The 21736-nt window shown below is 36.4% G+C and overlaps 1 protein-coding gene across 1 annotated transcript in view; it reads left to right on the forward strand.

Moving 5' to 3' along the window:
* Positions 1-6041: 6041 nt before the first annotated feature.
* Positions 6042-21736, forward strand: part of LOC131163855 (uncharacterized) — a 58798-nt gene continuing 43103 nt past the window's right edge. Inside the window, exons 1-4 of the mRNA XM_058120659.1 lie at positions 6042-6529; positions 13309-13382; positions 13713-13796; positions 13949-14029. Coding sequence (XP_057976642.1) covers positions 6388-6529; positions 13309-13382; positions 13713-13796; positions 13949-14029 — 381 coding nt within the window. The 5' untranslated portion in view covers positions 6042-6387. The remainder of the gene's footprint in view (positions 6530-13308; positions 13383-13712; positions 13797-13948; positions 14030-21736) is intronic.

Consider the following 21736-nt stretch of genomic DNA (forward strand, 5'->3'; position numbering starts at 1 on the left):
TGTTTGTCACATTGTGTGAATTGAGTTAAATATCTTGAAAGTCCTTTACAAATGAAACTAAACACTTATGTATACCTTCCCCAAGTCAATCTTAGAGTTACAATTTATCCAAATTATGTCCAAAATGCAAATATGGTTACAAATCATAAATTTAAAGCATTTAAAAGCCTAGTCATAAATTAGGACGTTTCTAAGCATGAATAATTCAATTACTATAATTGACTCTCAAGCATGATGATTGCTTGCCTTGTTGGTGACAAGCACATGACCTTTGCGTGATGTCTAGGTGACCCTGTCGCTCAGGTTGGCAATTAATTACTTGCCTCTCTTGGTGAGTGGATGACCTCCAGATGGATGGATTATCTTCCTTGCTATTCCCTAGATGGTTTGGTGATTAATGCTTCACCTTACATGAGTGATTGCCATATGTCCAAGCAACACTCTTCATATGCGTCACCTAGGTAATTTTTCATTGTAGTTCTCATGACAACATCAAGATAAGTGGTTCACCTTGTTTACCATGTGCTAGGCAATTGTCACAACTAGACGACCATTACCATATTCAATAGGTGGACAAGGATGGCACGAATGCAAGTAATGAGGGAAATCATGCTAAGATGCATTGAGTAAGAACGAGATGACATTTAATAAGAATAATCTACCAAGAAAGTACCTTGACCATGACATAATGGTGGCATTTCTAATCCACTCTTTTGTTTTACCAGTCAAATTGTCTTATAAGGAAACTATCTATAACCACCCAAGAAGGACTCTTATTCAAAGACCTCCCAAAGGAAGGTACATAATCTAAACCACCCTAACCATTTGCTCCATTTCCTATCTATTATTTAGACTTAAGCATTTAAGGGTTTGTTAGAACCTAGAATTTGAACATCTTGTTTTTGGGTTGTTTGAAAGTATGTTCCGAAGTCAATTGAGTTACTCCCTCACTTCTCCCCCCCAAATATTTATTTCGTTGTTTTTCATTTCTCAAACATGGCACTAAAAATTATTATAAAAAATCATTTTATTAGTAAGTAGAAAAAAGTGAGCACTATGTGGTGGAAACACTAAAATGTATTTTAATAATAAAATATATTATATGTATTTTATTGAATATATCAAAAAATATATATAATATTTCAATAATATACAAGTGCGTTCGAAACATATATACTTAGAAATAAATAAGAAAAATGAAGGAAATTAATTCTTCACATTTATAATGATAAATTCAAGTGTAGCACCATACTCTTTTTTTTTTTTAACTAAAGGAGGGCGGCACCTCCAATTATTTATTTATATACCCTCACTTTTGGCGGATGAATAATGTGGTTACAAGATAAGCATTGAGAGATTACAGATAAAAAAGACATTAAAGGCCTCCCAAAAATAACACCAACAACCAACCAAAATAGGACTACAAATCCAAACAAAGTTAAATAAGAAACAAATCTAAACAGGCTTAACAAAAAACAAACATAATAAAATAAACTAAAATAAAAAAAATCTAAACCAACCAAACAACAATTAAGAGGATGAACTAATGACAAAGGGAAGTGAGACTCAATCTATCCATCCAAATGATACCTTTCAGAGAACGTGGTAAAAGATGTCGTTCTTCGTAGATGACATTGTTTCCCATTTCTCCTTCTCTAGCAAGAAAATTAGGTGCACTATTGTAATGACCTGAAGAATAATGGTATTTAAATAATAAAGAGGGGGAGGGGGAAATGGAAACAGAAACAAAAGGAGGCAGTAGACTTCGCGTTCGTTGACGACATTGCACTTTATGAGTAATAACTGAGGAATATCATCAAGGACGAATACAGGGAATTCGTCGACAAGGATAACATAGGGTCTCGTCGACAAGGGTATGTTTTGTCAACGAGAAAATATCGAGGGAATATTTGGGCGACTCTGAATTTCGTCGACAAGAGGGATAGTTCGTCGACGAGTAGCCTTCTTGACCTCGTCGACGAGGTGACGTGGCTCATCAACGAAGGTCAGTGTATAAATAGCCCGAACTTCATTTTTAGGTTGAATTTTCGGCGCAGAACCATTCCCTCTCTTCCTCCTTTGATTTATCCCCCTTCTCTCTTCAATTTCGGGCCGAATTTCCGCCGGTTCATCGATCTAAAGCCACCCCGACACTCCTGGAGAAATTCTCTGCATATTTGCCAGAGTGGATCGTCGGTGGAACTACGTTGGAATTCATCCCTGAATCAAGGTAAGACTTTTTATTCGAAATTTGGTCTTTCCACAATTGAAGGAAATGATGTACTCGAATAAATACTGAAGTTTAGTTCTGAGAGTTATCATTTTCAGGGTATTGCTCAGAGTTTCTTACGGGTGTAAGACCAATATTATAGAGCGGCTTTTAAGTTGTCAGGTAAGGGGATAAATTAAAGCAGTTATTTTCTCTTGAAATTACTATTATTTAATAGTAGAATAATTTTCAGAAAGCATATGATTATATATGAGTATAATTGAGAAAATGTAAGTTTGGGAAAATATTGCAATTGTACAGGAAATGTGATTTTAGAATGGAATATATGGTTTCATTTAATTCGTGGGGCGTGAATATATATATTATACCATGTTAAGTTAGATTTACAAAATAAAACATGTTTACAAATATTTTCAGGAATAACATGATAAACATAGTAAATTATGATTTCAGAGTATATGATATGGTCGGCGCAAGGTTGCAATTACTCATGTTATTCGGCGCAAGGCCGCATTTATTCATGTTTTCTACGTGAGGCCGTAATTATTATGTTAATGTAGGATTCAGAAAATGCTATTATTTGATTTACTATAAACAGTATATGTTTATGTACTATATGTTATCAGAATCCGGATGTTAGTTTAATTCAGTTTCAGGAGCACGGTACCATAACTTATAGATCAGATTTCTATGTTCAGATTGGTGCTAATCACCCCACGAGGGGGTGGGAGATAGATAGTCGATGTGACTTTCAGTGTATAGTTGTAGACGTCCACCTGGCAATCCGGACTAGGGTGTGGCGGGCCCATCGTACTTATAGATATTTTTGACTCGGCAGTGGTTGGCCAGCCATTGTCGGGTCCTGCCTTAGGGCTGCACAACCCGTCATGGGGGGTAATACATGACATCAACTAGCGATACATCTTGGGTAGTTTTCAGTATTATATATTATATCAGATAATACATGATTAGTGTGATTATTTGGGAAGTATGAAATTATATGTTTATCTAACCATATTACGACTTATGTTTTATGGTATGTGAAATGTACGGTATATATATTACATCATTAAATGTTCATGTTGCCATACAACTGATTTAAATTTATCTACCCTTACTGAGAGGTGTCTCACCCGAAGTTTAAATTATTTCAGGAAACCCGGAGAGGCTGGCGGGTCAGGGCCGCCGCTGAGTGAGTTGAACTTCTCTGCTAGAAGAGTGGTTTTTTTTATCTAGGATCAGAAATTTTTTTTTGTAAGATCCTAGGTTTATTTTGATGTTTTGGAGATTGAATATAAACACAATATTTTGGGAATGTAGTAGATTCTTGTATTATGTAATTTATGGTTGATGAATGTGATTTACATTTACTGCTGCTTAGGTTTCCGCTATGTATGACAGGTGTCCCTGATACCCACGGGTTCAGGTTGATTTTGTTATTAATTATATTTTATTATATGAATATTTAAGCAAATCGTTACAACTATTGCCTTTCCTATATTGATGGATCACCAAGAAGTTCACTCCTTCTAGCACCATACTTGCAGTATAAAAGAGTATAAATATTTATTGTAAGAAACAAAAAGGATAAAATAAATCACACATATTTTTATCAAAACATACTAAAAAATCATAATGTTTCAACAAGATGTAAATGTGTTTAAAACAGATAATGAACACAAATAAAAAATGAAGAATATTAAATTATTACATCCACGATAATACAATGACTGAAATGAAGCACCACATCTTAAACATGAAAGAACATAAATATTCATGATAAAAAATACTACATAATCATGTATTCATAGAACATTGATGGAGTTTGTTTGTTTGTTTTTTTTTTTTTTGCAAATCATCTTTGCTTAAATGCTTTATTTTTCAATTCATGGACAAACTCTCAAAAGCAACAAATAATTCCTTGATTAGAAATTTCAAACTCGCACACCAAGCTTTTACATGGTTCTTTAACTCTTAGAAAGAAAGGAACAAGAAAAAAAAATTGCACACAAAAGTGTGTATTTGTGTGTGTGTGTGTGTGAGAGAGAGAGAGAGTCTACCTCTATGGATTGTGCTACCCAACCAATGCCCCTTAAGCCTTTCCCTAAAAATCACTATTGCCTTGTGGCCCAACCATCATCCTGCTATCCTCCTTTTAACCCACCACCACCTTAACTTGTGATTTCTAAATTTGAAGGAGCACCCCAATCGGAACCCACTCCTCTCCACCAATGCAACCTTCTTGCTCAACCAACACCCTTGTTCACCTCCAACAAATAAGGAAAAATGGGATGAAAAAAAAAAAACATTGTTGCTAGTCTTTAGCATCCATATTTTCAAATTTGAACAAATAAAAAAAAAAGAGTTCGTAGAGGTGATAAAAGAGAGTCAGTATGAGATATTGTGAATGTTTGATAAAAGAAAAAAGTGTGAAATCTTATTGGGCACGGCAAGACAAATAAGAAAAAAGAAGAAAGAACCTAGTTAGTCGTGCCCACCAAACCTACGTGCAAGTCCCTTGCAACAAGAAATAAAAGAGAAAACAAGGCGAAGAGCTAGCATCCCCATCAATCCCCAAGACCAAAATGCAAACTCTCCATGTGTCGACCTTAGGATGTCCCAAACTTAAGTATATAGATAATAAGTAAACACATTATAGACTTGTTTAAATCTTTGCTAGTGAATTTGGACCTTACTCATAAGCAATTGAATTGGGGTTTGGTTTATCATATTTTTGTTCAATGTGGAGGGGGAAACCCTTAAGTTGATACTAAAAAAAATATGACATTTTGGTTTGTGACCTTTTGAGGATTTGTTAAAAAATCCAAAAATCTTACAACCTCGAGGTAGCTAATAAAGGGCTAATGCTTTAGAAACTAGAAAGATAAACTCCCATATAGACTCATGCCTTGTTTATTTACACATAATACCTTTTAACTATAGGCTAAGTTCTTAATTGACCAAAAAATTAGTGAACCAACCTTATTTGATAAATTTATTAATTGGTATGTATTGACCTTTTATCGAACTAGAGATTTTTTGGTTATTAATTTGCGAAAAGATCTACTTAGAGGCTCTAGTGGTCATTTTTGCCAACTGAAAAGAATACAAATTTCAAAAATTCTATTCCTCCTATGACACCTCTCTCCTAATCTCCCGCGCAGGTTAGCTACCAAATGAAGGAAATAACTTATGTTCCAAATTTAAAGAATGATCCGATTATATTAAAAAAACTTATTCACGAATGTAGTATTCATCGCTTACCATTTAATTTTTCTTCTCAATATCCCGTGAATCCAACTACTTTGATCATTTGAGTTTTAGGAAATTTTTGCATAAAATTGAAAAATCACATTTAATTCACAATATTCTTTTTATTGTGCTTTTGGATACAAGCGAGCATGCTTACATAAAATACAAATGTGATACAATTTGACGCACTTTTTAGCTATTCAATGCGTGTAATTTTATAAATAAACTAATAAGCTTGCTAGCTACTTGGTACTTGACTTAATAATTGTTTGGGACTTGCTTATTGAGTTCAATAAATTTGGTTCGAACTTACATTTGAAACTAGTCAGTTAATGAATTGAACTTGAGTTGTTTTGTACACTCAGCTCACTAAGATTCCAAGTTAACTCATTTACTAACTCGTTTAATTAGTTTACGAGTTAAGAGTTCAATATCAAAACTGTAATTAAACTTGAAAGTTAACTCTATGAATAAGTATAATATTAATATCACTAACTTCATTCATTTTTAGATTGTAAAACATATTCTCTCAAATTTAGTTTTACCTTTAGTCAAGTTCCTTCCAAAGTTTAAAGCATTCAATACAGGATGCAGCTGGTCAAAGGTCCGCTTAGCTGGACTCGTATGCTTTGACGTGCGCAATCGTTTAGGCTGTTTCAAACCTAAAAGCGACCAAGATATCCGAAAACCACGCGTAGTTCCGCTCACCGGACGACGCAGTGCTCCGGCCAGTGCAGGCTCAGCTGCATAGAGAGAGAGAGAGAGAGAGAGAGAGAGAGAGAGAGAGAGAGAGAGAGAGAGAGGGAGGGAGGGAGGGAGGGAGAATTGTGTGTTTGAGTTGGAATAGATTCCGATAAACCCAGTCAGGGAGGGGGCACAGAGCTCCGGTGGTTCTGGTGGCGGCCATGGAGAACATCTTTCAAAAGCTGCGGAACCTGGACGCCTACCCTAAAATCAATGAGGATTTCTACAGCCGTACCCTTTCCGGTGGTGTTATCACCCTCGTCTCCTCCCTCGTCATGCTCTTGCTCTTCTTCTCGGAGTTTAGTATGCCTCTCCGTCTCCTGCTTATTTTCATCACATACTTGTTGCTGCTATAAATTAATACTGATATAACAATTAGGAGAATCCCCAATTTCTGTTTGAAACATTTGAACTTTATAGCGTCAAATTGTATTAGATTACATATTTGAGATTAAGTAAAATTTTACCCATGAACTTTCATATTTTGCCCCGGTTCGAGTTCCCGTCCAGGAATCCCATCAAGTTGAGATTAAAACAAGAAAAAAACTGCCATAAAATAAACTTGAGGGAGTGAAGTGCAATTCAGCAGCACTTAAGAGCTTGTGGCATAGTTGCTGGGGATTGAAATTTGAAGCGACAAAATGGGGAGTGATGTTTGAATGACATAGCTAGTAATTATGGTAAAGTAATTAAACTCTTTCATGAGAGAAACAATTTAATTTAACTACAGAAAAGGGTATAATGGTTGAAGTCCAGAATTTGAGTCTTTAGAAACTCTTAATTCCATTTTTGATGCTAAATAAATTGTAGGTTTTATGCCTAGAATATTTTCTTTTCTTCATATTTTTCCTTTCTTTTTATATGATTCAATTTCCTGCAAACTTTAGAATAGTCAGCCTTGAGTTGAGTGATGCATGCATTGATCTACCCCTAGATCCTCGAGGAAAAGAAGAATAGGCTGGGGAAGGAGCTGCAGAAATTTGCTTCCTCATTTGTGTTTGGGGTAGTTGGAGAACAGGAGATAAGACATCATGTGAATTTTATGTCTGAATGTTTGGGGCCTCGGGAATCCCACCATACCTAGGAAGCTAAAGGAGGTTATCTCGAAGGCTTCCCCCTAATATTGTCATGATTCAAGAGTCTGGTGTTGAAGATGCTGATATCTTCCTGATTGGGAGCATTTGGGGTTCTTATTTTAGAAATGTCTACCATCTATTGGTTACTCAGGGGGCATCCTCTTTCTTTTTTATACTACTTTCTAGGGTGCTGGGTTTGAAAGACATGTCCAGTGCACTAATACACAACATTTTGTTTGAAAACTCAGATTTGGTGCATAATTTCAGAATTGTTTTGATTTGGAAACATCGTACAAAGTTTTGTTGTGTTTTTTATTTGCATTCAAACAATTTCAAATCCAAGGCTCCTAATTGATGTTCCCAAGTGCATGAGTTCCCACAATGGGGACTTATTTAGCAAATTGCTCAAATTACTTGTATGATTCATAAGCCGTAGTACTTGTTCATGCAAGCTTTGCTGCCATATTGTATGCATCAAAATTGGGGAAGGTCTTTCGGAGATTGGGTGCTCAAAGAGGTGCCTTTTTCATTTTTGCAGGGAGGTTAAAAGAAGGTTTGTGTGTGAGAGGGATCATCTACTAGGATTAGGTTTGTAAGCCTAAGCGTGATTGGTGCTTTCGGTATGGGAAACCTAGGGTAAGAAACATTTTCTTAGTGGTTAAAGGGTTTTAAACTTATAGCACTTTCCTCTGCATCTTGAGTCCCTTTGGCACGAGGTGTCCTGCTGTTAGCAACTTAGCATAGGGTTCATCAGAATGGTTGAAATGCTAAAGGTCGGTTTTCATGCTACTCCAGTCCCTAGAAAGTTATTTCTTAGATTTGCCCTCATTTTTTCCCTTGGTGAAGTTTCACGTTGGCTGTGGGCAAAAGTTTCATTTTTCGGGGGATGAGAGGATAGATAATGCTCCTTTGTGTAATGCTTTTCCTCTTTTTTTTTTTTGCCTTTTATATTGTCATTCTATATTTTTTAATGTCTAACTCTATATGAAGTATTTCTCTTGGAATTTCTTCTTAACAAGGAATTGAAGAAATTGTTGATCCTTTTTAGTTGTTTGGGTTGCATGGTTCCTTTCATTCTTCTTATAGATGAAGTAGAAGGGTCTATACTTGGCATGTTTGAGGGGAATTTGCTTGTAAATTGTTCCTTTTCTTGATAGCAAAAGAAATATGTTAAAGAAAAGAGAGAATTACAAGCTTGGAAAGGACAAGAGATCCTCAAAGAGAAAATTAAAAAAAAAAAAAAAACAAGAACGAAAAAAAAATCTGAAAAAGAAAAAATAGCCAATTCTAGTTGGGAAAACCCTTCTTTAAATTTTTACCTTTGTAATTAATAGAGCTCTGAAGTCTTGCCAGTTTGTTCTGACTTTTCTTCACTTTCTCTTAGCTTTATCCAACCAACATGATCCTCCAACCATAATCCCATTTCATCCAAAAAATTTTGAGTACTTACATCCTGCTCACTAGCCTCCTTCACAAGAATAGGTGATAACCCACCAGTTCCTACATTGATTAGTCACAGCCAAGTTTACACCAGAAATCTGTCCTTGAAAATAGTAACATCCTCCAACCTTCTAACAGAGGAGGCACATAGGAAATATGCCCAAGTGTGTCAGAAGAGTCAGAAAAGTAATCTGTTTTTCCACGAATCTCATCCAACAAAAACCACTATCACTAGTGAAATTGCTGCCGGATGCGCTGTCCTTGTCTGAGATATCCCTCCCCTGTTCTTCTTTTCCTATGGAAAATGATTTCCTCCTTTATCAGAAGCAGAATTAGAGTAGTTTTAAGATTCCTTGACATAAAACTTTTGTGCCTCATCTATTTTTAAAAAAGTAACTCACAATTATGTTAATTTTCTTACTTTTCCCATACTTCCCCGCTGTATGATGCCTGTGCACTTTATATCCTTTTCCATTTTACATTCCTTTGCATAATTTCTTTTACCATAAAGATTCATCTCCTGTGTATGCAAACTATCACCAAATCATTCCCCAATCTGGCCTCCCAAGTGACTGCAAGAGATTCTGGCCTCCAGCTGATTGCAGGAGATTCTCATCTGCAATTAGTTGCATCTCCTGCTCCTCCAGAGAATTTCCACCCATAAATCCTTCGCACTTGGACGAACAACCTTGCTTTTTACATTGGTCGTCAGTTGAACTTCAATCCTCTCTTGTAGTTGCACGAAAGGAAATCCCTTGATTCTTATTAGAAAATTGACCAACTCCAGGGGCTATTACACCGAGGCCTTCTCAGCACTATCCATACACTGGAAGGAGTTCTCTTTATTATCAAGAGGATGTTTCATGTCCAACCCATTTTTATCATGAGAATGGGCCTATTGTAGCGGCTGGCCCAACTTAGATAGCAAAGAGCCTCCCCCCCTTTTCAAGATTCTGGCCCAAGTCCAAAACAAACGACAAAGACCTTGACTGAATCTTCACCTCTTCCTCCTTCCCAAAAGAAACCCTAGCCGCCTCTACCAATCTTGCAATACCTTCCATAACTAGCCTCCTTTAATATTGAAATCTTCATCTCTGGGCAAGAACTGAAGGTTCCAGCAGAGATATCCCGGCTTCCTTTGACTGTAACCCATCAGGGCTATCAACACAGTGAGTACATAGCTGATCCTTCCCTGTCATCACACCTCCCTCCTTGTGTGCTCATCTCGATTGTCTCCCTCACCCTTGTCAATCTTCTCTCGACACCACGGGGCTCCACGATTGATTGAGTAGTTCGCTTCCTTCATCTTTGCTGCCACATTTAGGATGGAGCTCCCTCACCACCTTGCAAAATCCAGTCACAAGCTTTGCCACCCATCACCCTAGAGGCCCCCTAGGATGAACACCGAATATCTCTTCCCTTTCTACCCTAACCCTAACTCCAAAAAGTTTCCCCACCTTTGTTGGATGAATTGACATCCAATACTGAACAATACCCTTTTGAATACTCCTAAATCCCCTTCCCATCCAACTGAAGCTCGATAAGCCATCAGAGAACCAATATCATTGGGAAATCTCATGAGAGAGTTTTTCCTTAAAAAGGGATATTCTCAAATGGCATCAAAAGGACTAACAATGTTCTTTCATTGTCGTAAGTTGTTCTTTAATTATCCAACTTGCCAATCCAAAGGTGTTGAATTCCCTTTGCACCTTTTTATTTAAAAAGCTATAACTCCTTTCAAATACAAGACTTTCATGTGGTTTACGGTTTGTAATAGGAGTAACATGAATGATCTCCTTTAGTGCCTCTATCCAATATTCCCTTGAGGGACACTCATTAGTGCCACTCTCTCCAACATTCTAGTATTTTACCTTTCACTATTTGAAATTCCTCTGAATGTAGCCAAATCTTTAGAGAGCTTGATGCGTAATTTCCTTTGGTTGGGTTCAGGGGATGGTAAGATCTCTTTGGAAGTTAACTCTCTATGGCATAAGTTGATCAAAAGTAACCTTGGGACCAACTTAATGGGTGGGAAATGAGAGGAAGCACTCTCATGCGTGCAAGCGCGTCCATGAAATTTGTTTCCCAAGTGGTTCGTTAGTCCTTTCCATTGTCTTAAATTTCCATGCAAATGTCGAAACTTTTGCTTTCCATCACGCTCAAAATTGAAATGGCAATCAATTTCCATCTTACATAATTTTTGTCGAAACTTCAAGGAATCATCTGAAATTTATCGAAATATGAAAATCTTAGCTACACTTGTTGAAAGTTTAACCATATAATGAAATTTATTTGGAATTCAAATGTGAGATTTAAATGCAAAGTGAAATGTCTCTCTTAATTTATCCTTTTTTGGGTTTTTGTTTTTATTGACAAAAAATATTATGACAAGGGCTTTTGAAATTATTCGAAAAATTAGACTTAGAACAACATTTTATTTAACCATTCATGTTTAAATCATCCTTATTTTTATAATAAATAATATTTAATTGATTTTTGAATTTCATTTATATTAATCGAATATGTTTAATACACATTATATTACAACTATTGCACCTTATACACAACATAGGTGTATTTTGTTTATAGTATTGTTAAAGCTCGATATACTTTGTTAGCCCACAACTTAACAACTTGAGCTTTTAGGTATAGTGGTAATCTAACATGGTATCAGAGTTGGTTACCAAGAGGTCTTGCTTCTAGTCTTGTTGCCTGCGTTTATTGTTTCATGTTTAAAAAAAATTATTGTATTCCCTATAATTGGGTGTTATTGATCATGTGTTTATCTCTCCACATCCTGACGGGCTGCACGTGTAAGGGAGTGTTATAGCTTGATATACATTGTTGGCCCACAACCTAACAACTTAGGCTTTTAGGTAAAGTAGTAATCTAACAGCCCTAAAACTTACATTATTATGTCTATTAACCATTTCTAAAGTTTCATAAAAGAATGCCATGCTTTGTTACAAATTTTCATTGGTTTTCAAATCAAAATTGAAATTGACATTGTAATTGGAATTCCCATAGAAGTTTCCGTACTTTTGGAGATTCGAAGTTTAAGATCTTGGTTCTTTCCTCATCCAGTTCAATGTGGGAAATGGTAATAGGGTTTGTTTCTGGGAGGATGTGCAAGTGGGGGTGACTTTGCTGGAGCTGAAGGTGCCTCGAGTGTTTGAACTTTCTTCCTTACATAAAGCACCCATGAGCTCATTCATTTATTTTTTGGGGTGTTCTTCATGAGGCCTCCATTTTTTCAGGACTCAACAAAGGAGAGGTTGATGAGTTGACAACCCTACTTTCCTTGTTGGACCATTATATTCCTTCGGGAGGATGCGAGTGTGGGAGGGTGATTCTTCAGGTATGTTTATTTTAAAATATTTTTTCTCATATCTATTGAAACCCAGTCCCCTAACTTTTTCCCTTGGAGTCACATCTTTTCGAGGGCTAAGGTTCCTGGGAAGATTCGGACCTTTGTCTGGACTGTGATCTTGGATGGGATTTACACAGATGATATCCTTCTGAGAAGAAACAAGACTCTCAGTCCCAACATGTGTATCATGTGCCATGAATGCAAGGAAATGAATACTCACCTGTGGCGGCACAGCTTTGGACGCTCTCTTTTCTTACACAGTCGAAGAGTGGGTGGCACCATGGATTGTGGGAGAGCTTTTACTGGTTAGGTATAGGGGCCTTGGCAAAAATAGAAACGGTAGAGCTCTTTGGAGTGCAGCATTTTTCACTATTCTTTGGACCTTTTGGACTGAGATGAGTGCTAGAACTTTTGAGGGTTGCACAACCTGGTCACAGCTTTTATGAAATAGAGTGATCTTCCTCTAGTCCTTTTGGGTGCTTTCTCACAGCTTCTTTTGGGTTTTACTGCTTTCCGGTCTCAGAAGGGATTGGAAGGCTGCACTTTTGTAATTTAAATGCCTGTATCCTCTGTTTTTCGGATCTTTGAAGAGGTCTCCTTGTCCTCCAAGCCTTGTACTCTGTTTTGGCTATTAATAAATTGTCTTCTCTTATCCATAAATGATCTCTTTTAGAGAAGAACGTTGGTAAAGCTTTGTCTGCACATGTGTGTTACTTGTTTTCAGAGTCGTGAGAGAAATGATCATATGTGTGTGTGGCATGTACATGCATATATAAAATAATTACAACAGTCACTAAGCCTTAGTCTCATTAGTCTCATTAGGTGGGGTTGGTTACATTATTCTTTTTTCACCATTCTGCATGATCCTATTTTCTGTTGGATAACATTTTCCGCTTAACCAAATGGAGCTTCAAGTTTGTTAGTAACTGTGTTTAACCCAGAAAATGTTTGGTATAATGGCGTGAACATAGATCAGAATATGGAAGTAAGAAATAAGGGTGGACTAGGGATATCAATCTTGATTTTGACACACTAATAATTTTTTTTTTTTTTCCCTATGTTGCATGTTTCAGCGATGACCTAATGAAGCTTTTCTCGCCCCACTAATTGATTTTTGCCTATTGAATTTTGCTACTGCACTCAGTGAGGGTTATGCTTTTTGTTCATTATTAAGTGGTTTGTCTCTGTGCTTACAGGGTTATACCTGCATGCTGTTACCGAAACAAAGCTTGTAGTGGATACTTCAAGAGGAGGAACCTTGCGTATAAATGTAAATGCAATAATGTCTTATTTTCTTATGGAGATGTCAAGTAACTCTTTACTTCCCCATAAGCATTCGTAAACTCTGGTTTCTATGTCTTTCACGGTTGACCACTTGTGATCCTTAACAGGATTTACAATTTATGCTTTGTAAAATTTAAATTTCATTTCTCAAAGGTTTATTTGCATTGTAGTTTCATTTCTTCCCCTAATATGAAACTTTCACCTTTCATGTAAATGTTGACTTTGTGTGTTTTTTATTTATTTGTTGTATTTTTTTAGGAATGATATATGTTTTATTGAGCCCTGACCCCACCTTTTCTCTATCGTGAATGTGCAGTTTGATATTACTTATCCTGCCATTCCATGCACGATACTGAGTCTTGATGCTATGGATATTAGTGGAGAGCAACACTTTGATATTGTATGTGCCAAAAGGGAGGTTTTTGGCTGTTTTCATTCTTGTGTTTGCATTAGTTCAAATACAGTTTGAATGCTTCCTCAATTCCTTTTTTATTGCTTTGAGCTTTGAAAGTTCTATCCATTTGCGATATTCATCTACTGCTCTACTTGTAGAGACATGACATAACAAAGAAAAGAATAGATGCTCATGGTAATGTGATAGAAGTCAGGCAGGATGGAATTGGAACACCTAAGGTTGGTACAAAAACAATTTGTACTTATTTCTTTTTATAAGCAATAATTCAAACTAACCTCCTTTTTATCACTGTTTCATTCAAGAAGTTTGGTTTATGATCATATTATTGCAATTTTAATCAGTTTCTATTTTGATGTGTTTGAAATAAATGATGGGCACATGCAAATGAACCCACCAAAGCATAAAGACCTTGAATTCAGTGTCTGGTTCTTGACCATGCCCTAGGCCTCAACTCACCTAAGTGACTTCTTTTTAGTTCCTCATGGAAATTGTGTAGTTCATTAAAAATGACAAGATTTATGGACTCATGATGGGTGAAGCTGCCTGTGTCGAAAAAGGCAACAACAGGTTTTCAAAATTTCTCAAGTAACACACATACCTTGCCAATTGGACTAGATAAGAAGGACTATGCTGAATAAGCCAAACATCTGGGTCTAGTATCTTCCAGCATAAACAAGGACATTTAGGGCTTAGTTGTGGAAACAATTTTCATTTTCCATTTTCAGTTTTCCAAATAATTACAAAACAAGGTGGCATTTTTTATAACACTTTGAAAAACTTGAAAAAGGAATATAAACGCTGTTTTCCACAACTGGGCAGCCCCTTATTGATTCTAACTGTATATTTTTTCCCAGGTGAAGACTAACATGGTTAAACCTAATTTTGAAGGATACCCATGAGAGTTGTACATCATAACCTACCTATTTATAGTACAGTACAAGTACTAGGTGGCTTTCCTTCTATAATTAAATGAAGGAAATACACTCGCACCCCTTGAACTATTTATCATGTTATAAATGCCCCTTAAACTTTTAAAAGTCAGACTGAAATCCCTTCAACCATGACAAGAACTGTTAAATCTAACGGATTGACATCATGGTGCCCTGCACAATAATAGTAATAGTTTTCTAGGGAAAATTGCCTCTATATTAGCATGATGAAGAAGCCCATTTGTGACATGCCTTGTGCCTAGTTCCTAAGAGTCTGTTGTGAATCCTATCCTTATCTTTAGCTGAACTGCAGATTTTACTTTATAGGAAGTCCTATTAGAATCTTGAGCAGTGTTATAACTGTGTTGAGAAGGAGGGCATTGTCTTGAACAGACTTGAGTTAATGTATTAAAGCAAGCATAAGAGAAAGATGATGACAAGGAGGCTACACTGGTGACGACACCATTCAGAATCAGGTCTTGCAATCAAGTTGTGTTCTCTGCTCCACAGATATGTAAGCTAGGAAATCACTGTACTGCACCCCCATGATTGCCTATAAAGGGCAGGAGGCCATCTCCTTAGTTGAGTGCACTGTTCCATTTGGTAGGTGTTGTAGGCTACGATGTAATGAAATAACACGTTCACACTATTGTCAACAATGAGGCTTTAGCAGACCTTATTTTATGCGTGTTGTTCTTCAGCTTCAGTTGCCCCAGGTCCAGTCTTATTAGATAAATTATGTTAACCATTTTAAACCTTAGGTCATGATATCCTCAAAATTATTGCAACATGCTCTGTCTACGATGGCACAATACTTGTTAGACCAGTGTCACATGTATCTGCTGTTTTTCCAATATCGATACGGTTGGTCTAAAAGAATACAGCCCCACAATAACAACAGTGACAGAGCAGCAGCAACAGCAACAGCAAAAATTAAGCCTTCATCCCTGTTAATGGTTATCTTAGTCGTTTAGCATTATTAGTGTGTTCAGTGTTGTGTTAATAAGTGAGAGTTAGCAAGGGTATTACGGTCATTGGTATGTACTTTGACATATATTATAAATAGAGGGAGGGACCTATCATTGTGATTAGGTCTCCCTTTTTACCCAATTATTCAACATGGTATAAGAGCTTGATTCTGAGACCTAAACCCTAATTGTCACAGCCACCATAAAAACCGAAACCCAACACTCTAAATCCGCTGCATGTCTGTCATCATAGAAGAATTTCCATTGACTTTATAGCCCTAAAAAACACAGCCAGCAGCTGCCGGAAGTCAGAGGAGTCGCTGAATTTCCTGGGCGACACTGCCCGTTCAGGAACACAAAATATGTTATAGATTCTGCAAAAACAACACCATTGTCACCCACAGACATTCGGATCTGCTCCCCACTGAAATCCCATCACCAGACAGTCCCCCTTGCGCCCTAATGCACTGGTCAAAGGCTGCTAGAACCGACCCATACGCCAGCGTGTGAAGCCAAATTCAGGCATGTTTCTGGCCTGAATTTATCTAGAGGTGCTCGAATCCCTGTATAAATGTATTAGTGTAGTTTTTCATGATGTTTTTTGTCCAAAGATCTCACCCTTTTTAATTGCTCATGTGTGGCACCCGAGGAGTGGTTGTCTGATGCTTCCTGAAGCTGGTTGTCAATGGTTATTGAGTTTATTTGGCCTGAAACAGTGGTATTTGCTTTGTGTTTGATTCATATGTTGCATGCTTGTGCTTTGCATTGGTTGTCAAAGGTTTTGTGTGTTGGGATGGAGTTGTTGAATTCAAAAAAAAAAGTCTGTTGTGTAGTTTTGATTTGCTGCTCTATCGATGTGTTTTGTGTGTTGGGATGGAGTTCCCGAATCCTAAAAGTGTGTCTCCCTCTTCAGTTACTTGTTTGAGTGAACAACGTACTATAACTTTGTCAAAGGAGGAGTATTCAAGGTTCTTGCAGTATTAGACACCCCAACAAACTTCTCATTACATTGCATCTTTTGCTAAAAAAAGTAATCATATTGTCTATATGTCTTCTGATATCTCTCCTTGTCACTGCATTATTGACTCTACTGCTATTGACCATATGATAGGTGTCACCAACTTCTTTTCTACTCTCTAGTATTCTAAAAATCTACCTCAAGTTACCCTTGTTGATGTGTCCACTACTGCTGTCAAGGGAATAGGAACGGTAAATCCTACTCCCTCCACTTCTCTTTCCTCTGTCTTTTACATTCCTGAATCCCCCTTTAATCTCATGTTTGTTAGTAAAATTACAAAGTCGCTAAGTTGCTTAGTAACCTTATTGCCTAATTCTTTTCATATTCATAATCTGAATATGAAGAAGATGATTGGCATAGGACGTGAGGCTGGTGGACTTCACTACTTTGAACTTTTCTCTTCCCCTATTGCTTGTAGTGTTGTTGACATACCACGTCAAATCTATTCTCGCCTTGGCCAACCATCATTGGACAAGTTAAAACAATTAGTTCCTACTTTGAGTTCCATGTCTAACCTTGATTGTGAGTCTTGTCAATTAGGAAAGCATCATCATATGAGTCAATAAAAGAGTCGTCAGCTCTTTTATTTTAGTCCATTTTAATGTTTGGGGTTCTAGTTGTGTCATGTCAAAGTTGGGGTTTCGATACTTTGTTACATTTGTGGATGATTGCTCCAGAATGACTTAGTTGTATTTAATGAAAGACTATCATGAGTTGTTTAACATCTTTTGTGTGTTCTATTCTTAAATAAGGATATAGTTTGATATGTTAGTCTAAATACTTCATTGTGATAATGCTAAGGAGTACTTTAGTTCTCAGTTCACTACCTATATGACTAACCTTGGCATGGTCCATCAATCATCTTATGTCCACACTCCCCAACATAATGGAGTTGTGTAGCGGAAAAACAAACATATTCTTGAAGTCGCTCGAACCTTATTGTATCTAATGAATGCCTTTAAGGGTTTTTGAAGTGATGTTCTGCTTACTGGTTGCTCTCTCATTAATAAAATGCCATCCTTTGTCCTTGGTGGTAAAATAACATATTCATTTATCTTCCCTAAGCCTCCTTTGTTCTCTCTTCCTCGTATATTCGGTTGTGTCCTTTGTTCATCAGTTAAATCCAGGAAGGGATAAATTGGATCCTTGTGCTATCAAATGTATTTTTCTAGGTTATTCTTATACTCAAAAGGGATATTGTTGTTATAGCCCCACTTTACATTGATTATTTGTCTCTTCTAATGTCACTTTTTTTGAGTCTACACCGTACTATTATGATTCCTTGAGTTATGTTGACCTTGATGAGTCCCTTCCTTTGCCTAGCCTTCCTAATCCTAACCTATTTTCTCTGTCCAGTCCTCCTACATCTTCATCCATTTTGGGTCTTTCTCATTGCTTGGATCGTCCCAATTTGAAATTGTATACATGGCAACTCAAGGGAAGAGAGCTTCCACTAGCTTCCGCTTCTACGACTCCAATTCCCTCGTTAGATGATCCTTTTCCCTAGTGGTTGATATTGCTATTAAAAAAGGGTAAAAGAACTTGTACCCATGGTCTTATATTTTCACGAAATTGTCGAAACTTCCTTTGAAATTTCCGATTTCTGTCACCTTTGAAATCGAAATGGCAGTCGATTTTCGTCTTGCATAATTTCCATCCAAATCTCAACAAAACATCCAAATTTTATTGAAATCTCGAAATTTTAGCGAAATTTGTCGAAATTTAAACTATGTAATGAAATTTCCTCGGAATTCAATGAAGGATTTAGGAGTGAAATGAAATTTCTCTTTTAATTTATTTTTATCGAAACAAATGATTATAACAAGTGCTTTTGAAATTATATGAAAAAATAAACTTACAACAACATTTTATTTAACTCCTCATTTCTAAATTATCATTATTTGTATAATAAATAATATTTAAATGATTTATGAATTTCATTTGTATTGACTGATTCACTAAATATGTTTAATGTACATTATCTTACATTTATGATTGACGCACATATTATATTACAATTTATCCACCTTAAACACAGCATAGATGTATTTACTTGTAATATATTAGTCCTAAAATTTCATTATTATGTCTATTAATCATTTCTAAAGCTTCATAAAATAATTCCATGTTCTACTACTCGTTTTCGTTATTTTTTCAAATCGAAATCGAAATTGACATTGAAATCAAAATTTCCATCGAAATTTCTGTACTTTTGGAGCTTCGAAATTTGAGTCGAAATCGAAATTTAAGATCTTGCTTGTATCCAACATCAAATATCTAAATTTGTTTGTTATGATGTCTTGTCACCCTCATACTATTGTTTTGTTAGTACTCTTATCTTTTGTTGCTCATCCGAAGTCTATTATTGAAGCCCTATCCCATTTTGGATGGAGGAATGCAGTGCTAGAAGAGATGCATGTGCTATAGAATAATGATACTTGGCTGTTGGTACCTTTTCCTCTAGATAAGGTTGTGGTTGGGTGTATGCTATGAAGGTCAATTCAGATGGTTCTATGGCTTGGTTGAATGCCTGCATTGTAGCTAGGGGATATATTTAGGTGTATGGCTTGGACTATTCAGAAACATTCTCCTTTGTTGCCAAACTTGCCTCAATACGTTTATTCATCTCCTTAGCCACGACCTATCATTGGCCTCTTGACCAATTAGTCGTGAAGAATGCTTTCCTACATGGTGATCTTTAGTAGGAGGTCTATATGGAGCAACCACATGGGTTTGTTTCTCAAGAGGAGTTAGGCTTAGTGTGTGGGCCCAAGAAGTCATTATATGGTTTATAATAGTCTAGAGGGTATGGACTAGTTGATTCAATGATGTAGTACTTGAGTTTGGCCTTTGACGGTATGCAATAGATCATTCTGTATTTTATTCCCATACTCCATTTGGAAGGATTCTTCTTACTATGTATATGGATGATATTGTGATTACTAGTGATGATGATCAAGGTATCCAGAGCCTAAAACAATCCTGCAGACTATGTTTTAGACACAGGATTTGGGACCGTTAAAGTACGTTTTGGGTATAGAAGTATCAAGATCTTGTACTGGAACCATCTGGTCATAGAGGAAGCATGTTCTTGATCTTTTAGATGATACTAGACTATTAGAATCCAAACTTGTTGATACACCTATGGATCCTAACCATAAGCTAGTGCTAGATATAGATGATTTGTTGCCCAACTCATGGCGATATTAGAGACTTGTTGGAAAGTTGAAGTATCTCATGGTCACTCGGCTAGATATATCTTTTGCAACAAGTGTTGTGAGTTAGTTTCTTGGTTCTCTGAGAATTAGTCACTCGGATGCTGTAATTCACATCTTGAGATATATCAAAGGTGCACCTAGGAGAGGCCTGTTATATCAGGATCAAGGTCACATTCATATTTGGGGATATATTGATGCAAATTAGGTTAGGTCACCTTCCAACAGAAGATCCACAACCGGGGTAATATGTCGTTGATGGTGGAAATTTGGTTTCTTGAAGGAGTAAGAAACAAACTATGGAGGCCAGGTCAAGTGCTGAGTCAAGAGTATATGGCCATGGCTCACACTACATGTGAATTTGTTTAGTTGAAGAACATGTTGGAAGAATGGGGTTTTCCACATCCTCAGTCTATGGAGCTGATGTGTGATAATCAAGCTGCCATTTTTCATATTGCTTCCAACCCGATCTTCCATGAGTGAACAAAACCCATTGAAATTGATTGCCCCTTTGTTTGGGTGAAGCTCATGTAGAAGCTCATTAGCACCATGGTCAGCACTAATGTGAAGTATGGTTTGCAGCTTGCTAATTTATTTACTAAAGCCTTGGGGGTTGCTTGTGTTAAATTCATTTGTAACAAGTTATTAGGATTATATGATAGCTCTATCTCGAGGGAGAGTGTTGATGGTTATCATAGTCATTTAGCATTAATAATGTGTTAGTGTTGTGTTAAAATAAGTGAGAGTTAGTAAGGATATTATGGCCATTGGTATGTGCTTCGACATATATTATAAATAGAGGGAGAGACCTATCATTGTGATTAGGTCTTCCCTTTTACCCAATTATTCAACAATCCATTTTTTGGGGCAAGCTATATGGATTCTTCTTCTCCATTCAATTCATTTTGACCTCACCACTTCTATTAAAAGTTTTGTTAGAGGGAGAGACCTATCATTGTGATTAGGTCTTCCCTTTTACCCAATTATTCAACAATCCACTTTTTGGGGCAAGCTATATGGATTCTTCTTCTCCATTCAATTCATTTTGACCTTACCACTTCTATTAAAAGTTTTGTTAGTCTTTTTTTTTAACTCTCTATGTCCTTCTTGGTTTTCTTGTCCTAACAACATCCTCTACATGATCTACATCAATCCAACCTATCTCCCCCGCCCCCAAAAAAAAAATGCAACTTACTTTAGAGGGTCCAATAGAACTGACAATTTTTTCTTAGATTTTTAGAAGTCTGCAATTTCCACATACCTATATAATTTGGTAATATCTTGGATTTGAGTTGCTTGGTGTTGAAGACTTGGAGTTAGTAGACCTGGGTTTGATTTAGGTCTTAGATACATGTTGGGAGGTCTTTTTCCTCTCTAAATAGGAGTCTATAGAAGCCCTTTTTATTAAGATTTCTAAAATTTTTCCATTTGGATTAGGAAAAAGCCATAATATTGTATAACATAATTACTTATCATTATTAAAAATATTTTGTGTAAATTTTTGTGCTAGCTACTTTTTTTATTTTATTCTCCATGTTCTTATTTTGTTTCTATTATTTCAGTGCACACGGATTGTGACCACAACCAGTCTTTTTTTTGTTTGGATAATAAAAGAAGAAATTTCATTAATAAGAAAAGAATTTACAAAGAGGAGAATAAGACTTCTCCTGTCAAAATTCTGGAATAAACCAGAAGAAATAAACTAAGAAACAAATAAAAACTAGGAAAAATCAGAGCAAAAGATTCCTCCAATATTGCTGAATCTCTGAAAAGCTAACTCCCTTAAAGCATCCAA

This window comes from Malania oleifera, chromosome 9 (assembly GCF_029873635.1).
Source record: "Malania oleifera isolate guangnan ecotype guangnan chromosome 9, ASM2987363v1, whole genome shotgun sequence".
Classification (NCBI taxonomy): Eukaryota; Viridiplantae; Streptophyta; class Magnoliopsida; order Santalales; family Ximeniaceae; genus Malania; species Malania oleifera.